The sequence below is a fragment of the Alligator mississippiensis genome, chromosome 9, assembly GCF_030867095.1.
Source record: "Alligator mississippiensis isolate rAllMis1 chromosome 9, rAllMis1, whole genome shotgun sequence".
Lineage (NCBI taxonomy): Eukaryota > Metazoa > Chordata > Crocodylia > Alligatoridae > Alligator > Alligator mississippiensis.
The window spans coordinates 47,871,527-47,885,803 of record NC_081832.1 but is presented as its reverse complement, the minus strand read 5'-3'; the positions used below and the strand labels follow the sequence as shown (position 1 = coordinate 47,885,803).

General features: G+C 47.5%; 1 protein-coding gene across 1 annotated transcript; it reads left to right on the top strand.

The window, feature by feature from the left end:
* The first annotated feature begins 1,935 nt into the window (after positions 1-1,935).
* TLX3 (T cell leukemia homeobox 3) lies at positions 1,936-5,269 on the top strand. The gene is made up of 3 exons (XM_059733447.1): positions 1,936-2,527; positions 3,156-3,399; positions 3,914-5,269. The coding sequence occupies exons 1-3, from the start codon at positions 2,113-2,115 to the stop codon at positions 4,122-4,124; spliced, it is 870 nt and encodes a 289-aa protein (XP_059589430.1). The 5' UTR covers positions 1,936-2,112; the 3' UTR covers positions 4,125-5,269.
* Positions 5,270-14,277: the final 9,008 nt, after the last annotated feature.

The following is a 14,277-nucleotide window of genomic DNA, read 5'->3' as shown; positions in this document are numbered from 1 at the left end:
GAGAGAGAGAGAGAGAGAGAGATGTATAGCTATAGAGATAGAGGTATCGATATCTGTATCGCCATATACAGAGATATAAAGATGCAGAATATATAGATATAATTATTATGGAAAATGGAGACGAGGAAAAATGTTCCGTTCTTTTCTTTCAGAAAAACTGATCAACCAGGAGGTACGTTAAGAAATAAATATTGGAAAAGGGCGGTTTTGGATCCAGTTTGGTTTTTTTATCTGAGAAGAACCCAATCCTGCTATTAATTTACTCCCCCCATTTCTCTGTATTTCTGTGCAACCACCTATTCCTCTGTATTTCTGTGCAATAAGTCCAATAACTCCACAGGTCTGTTTGCATTTACTGCTGCCACTTAAATTATTCAGTGTGTTGCGGTAATTGAATCCTAAGCTTTAAAAACTAATAAACTCTCTCCTTGTCACTGCTTTCTGAAATCACAGAATCAGCCCTAACAGGTGCTGATCAAATACTATTACATTCTATTAAAAGGAAAATTCTATTCCCTGTTTTCATTTCCCTTTATAAAAGGGAAACTAAGTAAATGCATTTGAACGTTATTTAATTTTTAACGCCTTTAGTCCAATTTGGACGTTAGGGAGCGTCTGCAAACTCACTTAACAGGCGTGTGTGGCAATAAGTTTGTTGACGTAAATTAATCCAAAACGGTATCTCTTTGTATACTGCAGTGGGTTTTCGCCACCCCTCCCTTTTATTTTTATCTTCACAAAAGGCAGCTCAGTACAAACAGTGGGCAGACCGATGGAAGAGAAAGAAATCGCCTACTAGAACCGGGGGAAAACAGCTCAGTTTGGAATTGGTAAAAACACACAAATATCGGGGAAAGCCCGAGGCCCCATAGTAATTAACGAAATGAACTGTAAATACATATAAAATGTGGGCATCGGCCAGGAGACAAGGTTTCGTGTTTGGCTTCTCCACTGGTTTCTTTCCCCGTTAGATTTAAATTTCAATGAATGCAGTTTGCAAAAACCTCTTTCCAACCGAGGGTCCTGGCGGTTGTGCTTTTCCTCTAACCCGAGCTCAGCACTGGGGTTTGCGATTTGCAGGAAATAAAGCCCAAGCCTGGCATTTCTCTCTTTCCAACGGGTAAGTGCAGTTCCAAAAACGGAGCCTGAGGAGAAACTCTGTTTAACGATTCTCCGTAAAGAATCGTACGGGCAAACGGAGGGGAAGATGCTCATTTCCTTCAGCTAAATTACAGCGGGGCGAGACTTCGGGAGACCCGTCTGGATTGTGCTGAATACACTAAGTGGCAACATCATTCCAACGCTCTCTTAATATATTCCAATTTTTAAAATATGATACAGAAGAAAATGAGAGAGCGGGGACTCTGCGCTTTAAAACCCCGGAACAAATATCTGTCCCTTTTATATTTTTGAAAAAACAGATCTCCGATCGCAGCGTAAAAAGGCTGACACAATAATTAGAGCCCGTGAGCAGGTAAAACGCACAACACAACTCCTCTCTGTGTCTCGGTAAGGTGTTTACACTCTGCATAGTATTTATAAGCAGAAACAATAGGAAAGAGTTACATTACATCCTAAATTAATCCACCGAGGGGGGAAAGCTTTCTTGTCATTACCATCCTGGAATTCTGTACAACTAGCATGTTAGATAATAAACAAGGGGGTGGGGGAAACGCCTCGTAATTGCAAAGCTTTGTTAAATTTCAAATCGCTAATTTCTAAAGACAACAATCGCAGATGCTATTGTAATATCCGCCACACATTATCTTAGCTAATAAATTTGACCTATTGTTCGTTTGTTAAAATGATGTCACCTTGGAACAGTCCCTAAGCTCCTATTTCAATGAATTAGGCCTTTATTGAAATCCAGGAGCCAATGGGAGGAGAGAGGCTTGTTTATTGCGTCCAATGGCAGCTGCAGGAGAGAAATTAGAAGCAGAAACTCAAGGTTTGGTTCAAAAAAGATGACACAGAGCCTGTCGGGCTGGACCACTCTTGGCAAAGTTTCAGTCTGACATACACCAGGACCTACATGGATCTACTGTAAAGGAAGGCGAGCGTTTTTATAGGGGAATTCATACACTTTTGAGCCAATATTTCTATTCACCAAGGATGGATCAGCCAGCGAATACACAGACCCAGCATCAACACGAACCCATCAGCTTTGGAATTGATCAGATTTTGAACAGTTCTGATCAGGAAAACTCTTCCCAGCCGGCCCCCAGAGGATCAGACAGCACCAATTACCTGGGAAGCCCCGTGAGCAGAACAAGTGCCCCTTATCCTTCCCTACCAGCCTCCTTCCCTGGCATCGGGGCGCCTTTTGAAGACTCTGGATCTTACAGTGTGAATCTGAGCTTGGCTCCAGCTGGAGTGATCCGAGTGCCAGCTCACAGACCCATCCCTGGGGCTGTGCCACCTCCAATTTCTAGTGCCATACCAGCTATGCCAGCTGTACCCAGCCTTGGCAGCCTCAACTTCCCCTGGATGGAGAGCAGCAGGAGGTTCGTAAAGGACAGATTCACAGGTAAGGACTGGGTCGCGCGCGGCCCCGGCGTCCCCTGCTCCTTCCCCGGGAAGTGTCCCGCTGCGCCGAGGCAGCGCGGAAAGGTCCCGGGGCCTGGCACGGACGCGGGTGCCCCAGCGGGGGTGCTGCAGCCCTCGGCCCGGCGCGGACGCCGCCGTTGCAGCCTTGGTGCCCGGGGACGGGGCGGGAACCGCGGCACTCAGCCTTGTCCGCGCCGGGCCGGGCCGAGGGCGGGGAGGCCGGGCAGGCCCCGGGCCGGGCTCACGCTCCCGTGGGAGCCGCCGGGGAAGCATCGGGCCCGGGGGGGGGAACGGGGTTGTCCCGCGGCGAGCCGCCGCCGCCTCGGGCCGCTCGGCCTGCAGCACACGAGGCAGCAGCACTGGAGCCACCCCCGCGCGGGGGGCAGGAGCCACTGGGTCGGGTCGGTGGGCGGCTCTGCCTGGGCTTCCAGGCGGGGAGAGGCGAGGGCGATGCCCCGCTCCGAGAGCGCGCCGGGCCGGGCGGGGGGCGGCGCCGCTCCCGGGCCCCGCTGCGGCAGCCGCGGCCGGAGCAGGCCGCGCGGGGAGCGGGCCGGGCCGGGCCGGGCCGGGCGGGGCGCGGGCTCTCACCCCTGCTCTGTGTCCCGCAGCGGCGGCCGCACTAACGCCCTTCACGGTGACGCGGCGGATCGGGCACCCCTACCAGAACCGCACGCCGCCCAAGCGCAAGAAGCCGCGCACGTCCTTCTCCCGCGTGCAGATCTGCGAGCTGGAGAAGCGCTTCCACCGGCAGAAGTACCTGGCCTCGGCCGAGCGGGCGGCGCTCGCCAAGTCCCTCAAGATGACGGACGCGCAGGTCAAGACCTGGTTCCAGAACCGCCGGACCAAGTGGCGGTGAGTGCGGGCCGGGCTCCCCTCCGCCGCCCGCCCAGCGCCACGTGCCGGCCTCGGAGCGGGGCCAGGCCTGCGTCCGGGCTCGGCCGCGTCTCGGCCCCGCGCGGGCGGCGGCCGGGGTCGGGAGCACCCCGGGCGGGAGGAGGCCTGGCCGTACCCCGGGCCCGGCGCCGCGCTGTCCCCGGCGTCGGCGCCGCTGCCCGGCCGTGCGGGGCCCGGCGCACCGAGCCTCGGGCAGGAGGCGGCGGGTCTGCCCCGACGGCGCTGCGGGCTGGGCTGGGCAAGGCCGGGACCATGCGGCAGGCCTCGGGGCGGCGGGGATGCGGACGCGCCGCCGCCTTCTCCGCCGCACCCCGCGGGGCTCGGGCCGGGGCCGTGGGGCAGAGCGGGGCAGGCCCCGGCCCGTAGCGGCGTGTCCCCAGCGCGGGGCGCGGGGCAGGAGGGGCCGGGTCGGGCCGGGCCGGGGCGCTGGGCCCGCGGCGGGAGCCGGGCTGACCCTGCCGTGTGTGTTTAGGAGGCAGACGGCGGAGGAGCGGGAAGCGGAGCGGCAGCAGGCGAGCCGGCTCATGCTGCAGCTCCAGCACGACGCCTTCCAGAAGTCCCTGAACGAGTCCATCCAGCCCGACCCGCTCTGCCTGCACAACTCCTCGCTCTTTGCACTCCAGAACCTGCAGCCCTGGGAAGAGGACAGCGCCAAGATCCCGCCCGTCACCTCCTTAGTGTAAGGACCTCGTGGGGGCGGCGGGACGCGCAGAGCCGCCCCCACTTCTCCCTGCATGAACTCGAGCCCACGAGCGGGGCCCGGCCGGCTCCCGCGACGGGAATGCCCCCTGCTCCCGGCCCGGGGGGGTCCCTGCCGCCCGCTCCTAGTCGGCTGCCGCAAGACGGGACCGGGAAGACGAGCGGGGCTGGAGCGCGCCCCTCCGCCGCTGCAGTCCTGGACCTGCCGGGGATGGACTCGGACCAGGGGCTCCCCGGAGGCAGCACGAGCTGAGCGAGAGAGATCGCCGCTGTCCCCGCGCTCGGCAGCCCCGGGGGGAATGGACTTGAGCTTGCAAACCCGCGGCGGGCGCCTGGACGTGAGCGCGGGCATGAACTCGGCGGAGGCGCCTGGCTCCTGCTTCTCGTGGCGGAGGCAGGCAGGACCTCGCCTCTGCTGGACAGACAGGGTTTCTTTCCCCCGGCCGGGATGGGGGAAAAACCGAAGGGACGGACATTGCCAGGTGCCTGCCTAAAGTCGCTGCGTTCATTTCCCGAGGTTTCTCTCGTGCGACGGCTCCTCCTTGCTCTGTAGCCGCGGGCGGGCCCACCGCCGCGCTCCCTCCACGCGTGGAGCCGCGTCCGCGCCCCGCCGGGAGAGGGAAATATAAGTCGCTTTTGTAAGAAGTGTTAATACTTTAATTTATTTATGCACCGAGAAGGGGCCCTGCTCAGGCGGAGTGACACCCGGCTCGGATCATGTGTCGCGTCCGAGCAGCCGCGGTTGCTGTTGGCTCCAACCGGAGGCTGTTTCCCCGCGTGTTAGGAGCTGCGGAGAAAGAAACGAGCCCACTTAGCAGAGGGAACCAAACGGAAGCGGTGACTCATTAGCTTAGGAAACCCTGCTAGGCTGCACGAGCGGCGGCGCCCGTCTGTGCCGGCGGAGGCTCGCGTCGGCCGCGCTCCGCTCCGCTCCGCTCCGCTCCGCTTCCCGCAGGATCGCGGGCTCCGCTCGAGGGTCCTTCCCCGGGCCGGGGCCCCGGCAGCGCCTTCGCCACCGGCTCCAGAGAAAGCGCCTTATGTTCCGCAGCGCCGGGACCGTGTCGGACACTTTGTACCTGCCGAGACCTGTAAATAAAGCTTTTCTGTAAGAACGGCCCCGGCCCCGCGTCTGCTTCCCGCTCGGGGCACTGAGCACCGGCCCGGGGGCGGGGGCGGGGGCGGGAGCGGGAGGGACGCGCGCGGGACGCGGGCAGCAGCGCCCGGGGAGCGGGGCCGGCTGCTCCGTGTCGGAGCGGCTCAGGCGGGACGCACGGGGCCCGGGGCTGCCCCGGAGGCGAGCCCCTCCGGGAGCGTGTGGCCTGCAGAGCCGGCTCGCTGCCTCTGGCATTTCCAGGGCCGGGTTGGAAGGGCTTCCCCGGCTGAAAGGGCCGGGCCGGCACCGCGAGTGGGTGCAAGGTGCAGACGCCCCACGCACCCGTGCCGCCCGCAGCACCCCGGGCCGCGCGGGGCTGCGGGCGGATCACACCCGAGCCTGCACGAAGCAGTGGGTAAGTGTCCGCGTGGGGAACCATCCACAGCAGCCGGGTAGGAGAGCAGGGCTTTTCCTTCTGTGCTGGTAGAGCAGGGCAAGTGAGTGTATGTAAACGCCGGGGTCTCCGCATATCGCAGAGCTGGGCCCCTGCCCGAGATCAAGCTCTAAAAGGCAGTGGCTACTAGCTGCATGTAGTGGGAGAGTTTGCCAAGGTTATAAAAATGGGTAACTAACTACAACAGTTTCTTGACTGCCGAAGTTTGAGAAAGGGGATTAAAAACACAGCACTTACATCTCTGCAAGGAAATCTCATGGGTAAGAAAAACGATCTCCAGCCGGTAAACTAAGGGTTACCTTCAACAACAACAAAAATCAACGTTTGCCAAACCGCAGCCACATTATCTTCTGTCCTAAATGTAGGAAGATGCCAGTTACCCCAGGCATCCTGAGGAAGGAATGCGATTTTTTTAAAATGGTGCATTGCTATATTTAATATACATAATCCATTCCAAAATACTTTACAAAAATTGGCAAAGTTGTATGAATCAAAAGCCTGAATGTTAAATAATACCATAATGAAGGTTACCTGTGCAACCTTAATCAGCACTGCTCCCTTGCCCTGGGGCAGGACTTCCTTTTGCCTTTTGCTCTCCTCCACAGCTGGAATAAATCTTTGTAATAAACAGTATTTGTCTTGCATCTCTGATCACCTGCACTCTATCCTCTAATGTTTTTTGGTTAGGAGCACAAGCGAGTCTTAACCTTTGAGTATATCTCATACATATACTGTTAAAAAAATTAAGAGATCCTGCTTCAGTGGTACCTTTTTCCCTGCAACCATTGTATGTATTGGATAACAGCAAGGATTTAAAACAGTATTCAATATTGTATAACCAGACCTAGAAACTCTTGCTATATTGCATTAAAGAGGTGTATAGTGTTTGGTTCTAGTTCTAGATGATACTAAAAGGTAGAATTTGAATTATAAATTCACCAAAAAGCAGTTTTTAAATCAGTTTTTTTTGCAGGCAGAAAATAATTCTCATTTTTCTGATACTCTGGGGTTTATATGCGTATGGCAAATAGTTACTTGTCTCTACAGACCCTGAGGACAGAAAGAAAATTAACTAAGTAAACATGCTAAATTCAAGCATTTCTAAAGTAAACTGTCTCTGCGGTATAATGCAAAGCAAAGTACAAAATAGTATGGGGAATGCATACAGATTTTTCTTACAGTTGTTTGGGATGAATTGCATAATTTACCTATAATTACTTGAGGTTACCCCAAATTTATACTAATGAAAAGTAGTCTGCCAGGTTTGGTAATCTGGCCACTTTTTCCTGTACTGCTGGTGTACAGTTAGACATGCACGAAGCACTGGGTGTGTATTCTTTACCTCCAAGAGTAGATATACAAGGGCTTATAAAACCTACTCTGGCTGTTGGCTGAACTACTTCAGGGCAAAGTGGCTCCAGAGTAGTAGCTATTCAGGCTTCTAGGGAACGTAGCAGGGAACATTCCTTTCCTCCAGCCCTCCATGTTTTTGTCAAGAGTGAGAGTTTGCTATTGAAGTGTGTGCATACCTCTACAACCAGGGTCCCTTACTGCAGTAAGTAAATCCAGTTGTACAGACTTTTGTAGGGGAGGAATGCTTTGCAAACTACATTTTAGAAATTTCTTAATAGTATAAATGGAGCTTGAATTGAAGCCCGAATATTTTATGGTTAGAAAAATTGTTTTATTACAATGATTTTTAGCTTTCTAAAGACATAAGTTCATCTCCAGTCATTATGAATGTCTAGGGCCTGGGATTTAAATGTATCACTGGCCCAGGACTGAATATTTCCTACCTTGAATCCTAGTGCAGGATCACCGTGGGAGGAATTGCTTGGTTATGGGAGGGAAGCAAACATTTCTCAACAATTCTTAATTTTTTTAAGTGATAGTTGTTGTGAAGCTGCTCAGAGATTTGGTCTGCTGAAATACCATGAGTGATGATGGTTTAGTAGGCGGGCTGAAGCTAAACCCAGGAGACAATCCAAAGCACAGGATAAATGCAATTTATCACGTGGCTCTGCAATATATCACAGTTATCATCTCCATATATGTAACATTTGCTGGTATCATGTAATTCATTCTGCTTGTTTGTTATCCCTCCCCCTACCTCTCTCATGTCTATTTTGATTGTAAGGTCTTTAGGGCAGGCAGGAGTGATCTAGTATGCCGTGTTTATCACCCCTATTGCAATGGGACCTTATTCTTGTTTGACTCTTGGGCACTACTTTAATAGACATAATTAAATGAAATTAAAAGATGTGATTATGGTATGAAAATGATAATGTGTCTATATGCTCATCATATGTAATGTGTATGTAACTTTAATGAAAAGAATCCATGTATTTCTTGATTTTAAATGGACAAAAGTCTGGAGATGGAAAATGTAATGTTCCTGGAGCAACAGTTTGTCCACAATCCACATCCTGTATATTTTAGTTTTAGCTTTAGCAATATAAGCATTAATATATTAAGATATACCACTAAAAAGAAGAAAAGGTCTAGAAATTACAGTACATCTCCACAGCTTATTTGTAAACATAATGTTACATGAATATAAGATTTTGTATTTTTAATTTTTCTGCTTTTTTAAAAGCATCTTCAGGCTGCTAGCTGTGTACTGGCAGATACTACAATAGTAGTTACATGTTAAAAAATGGGTAGTACATTGCACACTGAGCCATAGTGCAAATCCACAAAATGCATACACTTGTTTTATTAAAAACAATTTAAAATATGCTTGAATAATATCTGCCTGGAAATTGAGGCAAAGACCAGTGCTCTCAGCTCCACCATAGTCAATGGGAAAGCTGCCTGAGCAAAGACTGAGAGGAAGGCCCTCTCAGAGGGCGTGCTGACTTAGCTTTTCAAAGGAGTTCGGCATGTAGGTGTCTAAACGGGAGCTAAAAAACTGTCATTTTCAGAACAGCTTGTCCTGGGAGCTGCCAGGGCTAAACACTTTTGAAAATCAGCTTTGCACATTCACTGTGGAAGAGGTTGTCTTTAGATTCTTAAAATCTTTAGATACATTATGCAAATCTCAGAAAAATACTACAGAGTTTAAAATAGTTTGTCCTTTCTGGACTAATGGTGGTGCCCAGGCTTTACCTCCAAAACCTAATCTTCAGAGATGCTGAATGCCTTGCATCATATGATGAAAATCCCTACTTGCACAGAATTCAGGGAGCTTACTTGTCTTGTAAAGTTCACTTAAATTATAATTCATATGGTCCTCCAAACTCAAGTCCTGTTTACACATGCAACACCTTATCTCAGGTGTAGTGGCATTTTAATTGAGGTGGCTGATCTATCAGGGGTATGAGCTAAAGCTTGAGTTAGCAGAATTCATCAGCTGCCACCATGACCAGCCTGTGGTGAAGACTGAGCTAGCTGCCACTAGTGAGTGCCACTAGTCCTTCACTGCCTTCCCACAATCTCCCTCCACAGCATGGCCAGAAGGGGCAAGCGTGCTGGGAAAGACTTTATAAAACAAGTCAGTAGGGCAAAGACCCATGAATTCTTCATCGAATGAGTGAATTGCCAGTTTGGACACAGCAGCTTTAGGGCTGTATTACAGTGTGGCCACTCTCTTTGGTAGATAGTTTAACTCTGTTGCAGTACTTACTAGCTCTGAGTGTCATAATTTCACAGGACAGAGTTTCAATTTAGTGGCACCTGTTGCTGACAACTGGTGACAGGGCCTGGATAATTCTTAGCATATAGGTTATTTGTTTTCAAATGTTCTTGAATCAATACAAGGAGTGTTATGTCATTGCTTATACTCACAAGCACAAGCTATAAAATAGGACCCCAATTCAGGAAAGCACTTAAGCACATGTTTAAATTCATTCTTGTTTAGGATTTAATCATGTGCTTAAGTTTAAGCACACTTAAGTGCTTTGGTCTGTAGAGAGGTCCTATCAGATCTGAGGGAGATGGCATCTAAAGTTAAGCATGTGCATAAATGGTTTGATGAACAAGGATGAACTGCTAAATGTAGAAAGACACAAGACAGAGTTCAGAGTAAACAGAGCTCTGGGTAATATCTGACTTCTTAAAGTCCCCCAAGGCCTTTGTTTTAACACAAAAGCAAACAACCCCAGGAACACCTGCACATAGGCACATACATATTCTTACTTAAATATGAAAATGGCTGTATAATTTGCATCTCTCAGCATTATACTATGTGCTCAGGGTATTAGACGTTACAAAGTAATGCGTCGTGATCAGATCTGTATAGGCAATTCTTTTTCTAAATGGATCTTAAAATCAATTGGTTATTAGCTCCTCTTCTCCACTCCATGATGAAAGTACAATCCTGTTAAACATGCAAACTGCACAATATTCAGGGGCCTTGATGCACAAAAGTGTTTTGCTCAGCTGTATATGATTTATTTATAGCCAGCATAAATAACACTGAGATTTACACCTTGGATATAAATCTATGTGCTCCAGAGGAAATTCATTCCTTTACCACAGTTGTCATCATACAAGTCCCAGTCTGTCTTGAGATGAGGCAGCTCATTGGATTAATGTGGCTGAGGTGTGCTAGTGTCTACAACCAGTGGCACACAAAGGGAGTGATGTGGTTAGTGTCATGTCCAGCCACCTTTGTTTCCCCAGTGTGAATGGGCTATATGCATCTGAGTCAACTAGGAATGTCTTTGACATGTATCCAGTAAGGCTTAAACTCAGGTCTCTGTATCTGTAGTGAATACCTTCACTACTCTGTGATTGCACCCTCCAAGTAGCACTGCTGATGTTTAGTCATTTTAAAATATATAGAGGCCTGACTCTGCATCCTTTACACTGCTGAGCATTTACTCACTGATGTGTTGAGTACACATCAGTGTAAAGCACTGCCATCAACAGGGTTTGCCTTAGTTGCAAATAAGAATTTAAACTCCTAAAAACCTATAACAATATGAACCAGACTGGGGTTTTTGAAAAGTACCTAAACACCTAATTTCTACTGAAACCAGTAGCAGTTAAATATTTAGGTGCTCTGTAGGATTTTAAAAAGCACACTGTCTGCATCTTTAGGTATGTCAATACCTATATAAAGCTGGACCACAGGCTTTAACTCATCTTTTATGTTGCTCCTAGGTTTTTTTGGATTACAAGTGAAATTCACTCTTTGGCAGTGCATCACATATGCCTGCGTGGTTGGACAGCATGCCAGATTACCAAAACCGGGTCTGCACTAACACTCTGCCCTTATGTATGCCTGGTGCCAGATCAACAGTGGGAATTTGCTGAATGTTCCCAGTGTAGGAGCAGCCGTTGGATGCACTATGTGCTTTTGGGGATAGAGCAGTGGATGAAGACCTAGAAGGAGCAGTGAGCATGTTCTTTTCTGGCTTTGTCACTCACATATTGTGTGTGACCTTAAGCAAATCTTTTCACCTCTTTTTGTCTTTGTGTCCCTTTCCATGTTCTGTCTGTTGTGTCCATTTAGATTAGTGGTTCCTCAACCTTCATATCCATGACAACAATATGAAGCAAGTAATATGCTGTGCCTAACATCCTACTTTGTTACCTATGTCATCTTCAGGTTTAAGTTTCTAACTTCCTGTAGCTTTGAGCAACATCATTGGGTCCCATGGATAACACACTGTGTACTGGCTGGGTTTCCACTGTTAAGCTTCTCAGGGCAGGGCTGTATTCTATCATGTGCAGTGCTGTGCTTTGATTATGGTTAGGGTCTTTTGGCATTGAAGTTAGTACCATGCAGTATCTTTGCTCTGCATTTCCCTTCCTGCTGCATATCTGAACTCCTCCACTGTGGGCTTTCATTTCTGAAGAGTACCCCATTTCCAAAATGCTCAGCAGCGAGGTGAGCCATGACATTCAAAGTGCATAATTAATTAGTCAATAAGAGGTGGAGGAATTGACACCTCTCAGAGCCCCTGTTGTCAGGCTGCCAGCTGATTTGGGAAGACAACCTTGTGCTTGTTATGCTTAGTTCATGTGTAGAAGAGTTTCTTTATCTCCTGGAAAGCTAGAGATATTTGCTTCCTTAAAAGGAAGCTTTGAGTCTTCAGAAATTTAATGTGTCATGTGAGCTGCATAAATTCACCATTGCCTGATCCATCCAAAAGGCCATGTGTTTGACCCAACTGTTCTTGGCCAGTCCTTAGTTTTACAACATTTTTTAAATAAAGAAAAAAAAATAAGTTTCAGAAGTGATGAGACATGTAGGGGCGGTCAGTCAGCATGGTACACTGGCATTAGAATTCAGGTATAGTCTAAACTTATACCATGGATGATTTCCTGGGGCAAACTGGCTTATAAGTAGGGGTCTATTCTTCAATTTGCTGTATATCATCTGCACACTTACATGATTTCTAATCAACATCTATGTGGAGGTAAATATGGCTTTAAGCATATGCCACCCATGCCGCACAGGGCTCTGCATTTCAGGGATTCCAGTCTTTAAAGAGCACATCTCACATGAAAAAAATTTAGAATGATACTAAAGTGTATTTAGGAATGCCTCTGAATATTGATTATTAAGTGAAACACTGCCTTTAGAATGATTAGTAATCTGCAAAACAAATTCTATTTAATTTTGCATTGTAGCAAGCTGACTGTTTTTCCTTCCACCTGCCTTGCTGTATTCCAAACTCAAAATGGCAGACTAGAAGTGGGAATGAGTCAGTGTGGTTCCAGATGTTGCTTGAAGGTCACTGCCTCTTGAGAACATATGGTCAACTTGTCTTATTGGTTGTCATCTGGTATGATATCCTTGTAAATGTTGCAGTGATAATTAAGTGGTGGAAGCACATACTGGATCTGGGTAGACATTGTACTCTATTCTGTTCAAGAATTCATTTCATAGTTGCAAGAGTACCATTTGAATCAGTACTGTACAAGCAACAGCTATGAAATCTCTGATCAGCTCTGTTTTAAAGTAGTTCAAACAAGTCTGAATGTGTCAGAAACAGAAAATGGAACGTCTTTAAGTGTGTGCACATTCTTGTGGATTGTCACAGTTCTTTCATCAGTACAGCAGCATTTTGACCAACCTGGTACTCATGCTACATGTTGGATTTTAATTTTTTTTTTCATGTTTAGCGCTGAGGTACACACCCAGAAGTTATGTTTTCAAGTTATGCCTTAACTTACAGCAAGTGCTGACTGATGGCAAGGTCTGGCATTGATGGTAGCTTGCTTTATGGATAGGACCCCTGTAAATATTGCAAGTTCATCACAAAGCTGTTTGCTAAGGATGCCCTTGCATATCTGCCCAGAAGCCATGGTTTGGGTAATACATACCCAATGTGTTACACAGTATGCCAAATATTTCTAATAATTCCACTTACTATGGCAGCAGAATGTATCTTTTTAAATTTGAGACTAATCAAAACTTGTTCTACTGTGTCACAAGCTCATTTAACTATTTGAGCTACTTTATTTGAAAATTATATTGCTGAAAAACTTGATTACTCCAAATTGATCAACAAATTCAGTTCAAAGAAAGCTTGCAAACACATTTATATATAGTGGATGTAATAGCATTTGGAATCAGTTTATTTTATTTTTGTAATAGTATGTTGAATAAAATTATTTCTGACATATGGTGTGCAGATATTATTTATAAACTAAAACTTGTATGCTTCCTTTGGTAGTTCCTCTTAAGAATGGATGAGTTGTGATTCTACATTATGAAATTTAGACTGAATGATTCCTTTTTCAGGATCTTTAGTGCATGCATGTGTGTGTGTGCATCTTCAAATTATTTATTGCTGTTGTTTGCAAGAGAGAATTTTAGTGTCTGTCTTAAAATGTTATACATTCAACCATTGTAACTGTTTCAGAGAATACAAATACATATGTAGGATGAGCTGTTTCATCAAAATAGTTTTTTTCAACTCCATCAAAAGGAGGCAATGGGGAATAAAAGGTGCACAGTGATAAGAAAAAGTACCAAGGAGTGAGATTCACATGACACACATGCAGAATTTAAAGGTTGGCTCTCTCTCAGTTTCAATGGGATAAGCAAAAATAATGTGTTTTCCTTGTTTTTGCAAGATTAGTTTTACCTGCTAGTTTTTGGACTTAATACTAAATTTCACACAGCCTAGCGCTGTGCTATGTATTTATATCAGTACCGTAACAGTGAGTGTTTCCAAATCATATAGAATAAGGCAATGGATTTTTACGATATACAACAGAAAAATGAGTGTTTTGCTATAGCTTTCTTAATTTCGACAACCACCCCTTATTGTAATTTTCCTCCTGTGCATCCTGTATCCTAATTTACCAACTGTAGGGCCCTGTGCAAAAGCCAACCCTAGTGAAGGGATATGATTCTGACAAACCTAAAATGAGTGCCTGTCAGGTGATGTGGACTAATTTCACACTGGATCAAGTTGAGAAAGGGTTAATGGTTTCTCTTGGAGACAGGGATGAAGGCCAGCTTTGCCTTCTACCACCTGCCAGTACAAGCAAGATTCTGCAGCTGGAGGAAATAAAAAAGCAAGAAACAGGCTTTGGAACTTGCCTATCCCACCAGCTCCTGATTTGGAGGCAGAGAGGAGCTCAGTTTGTGGTGGGTCAGCTCTGAGTGAAGAGTCCTATGAACATC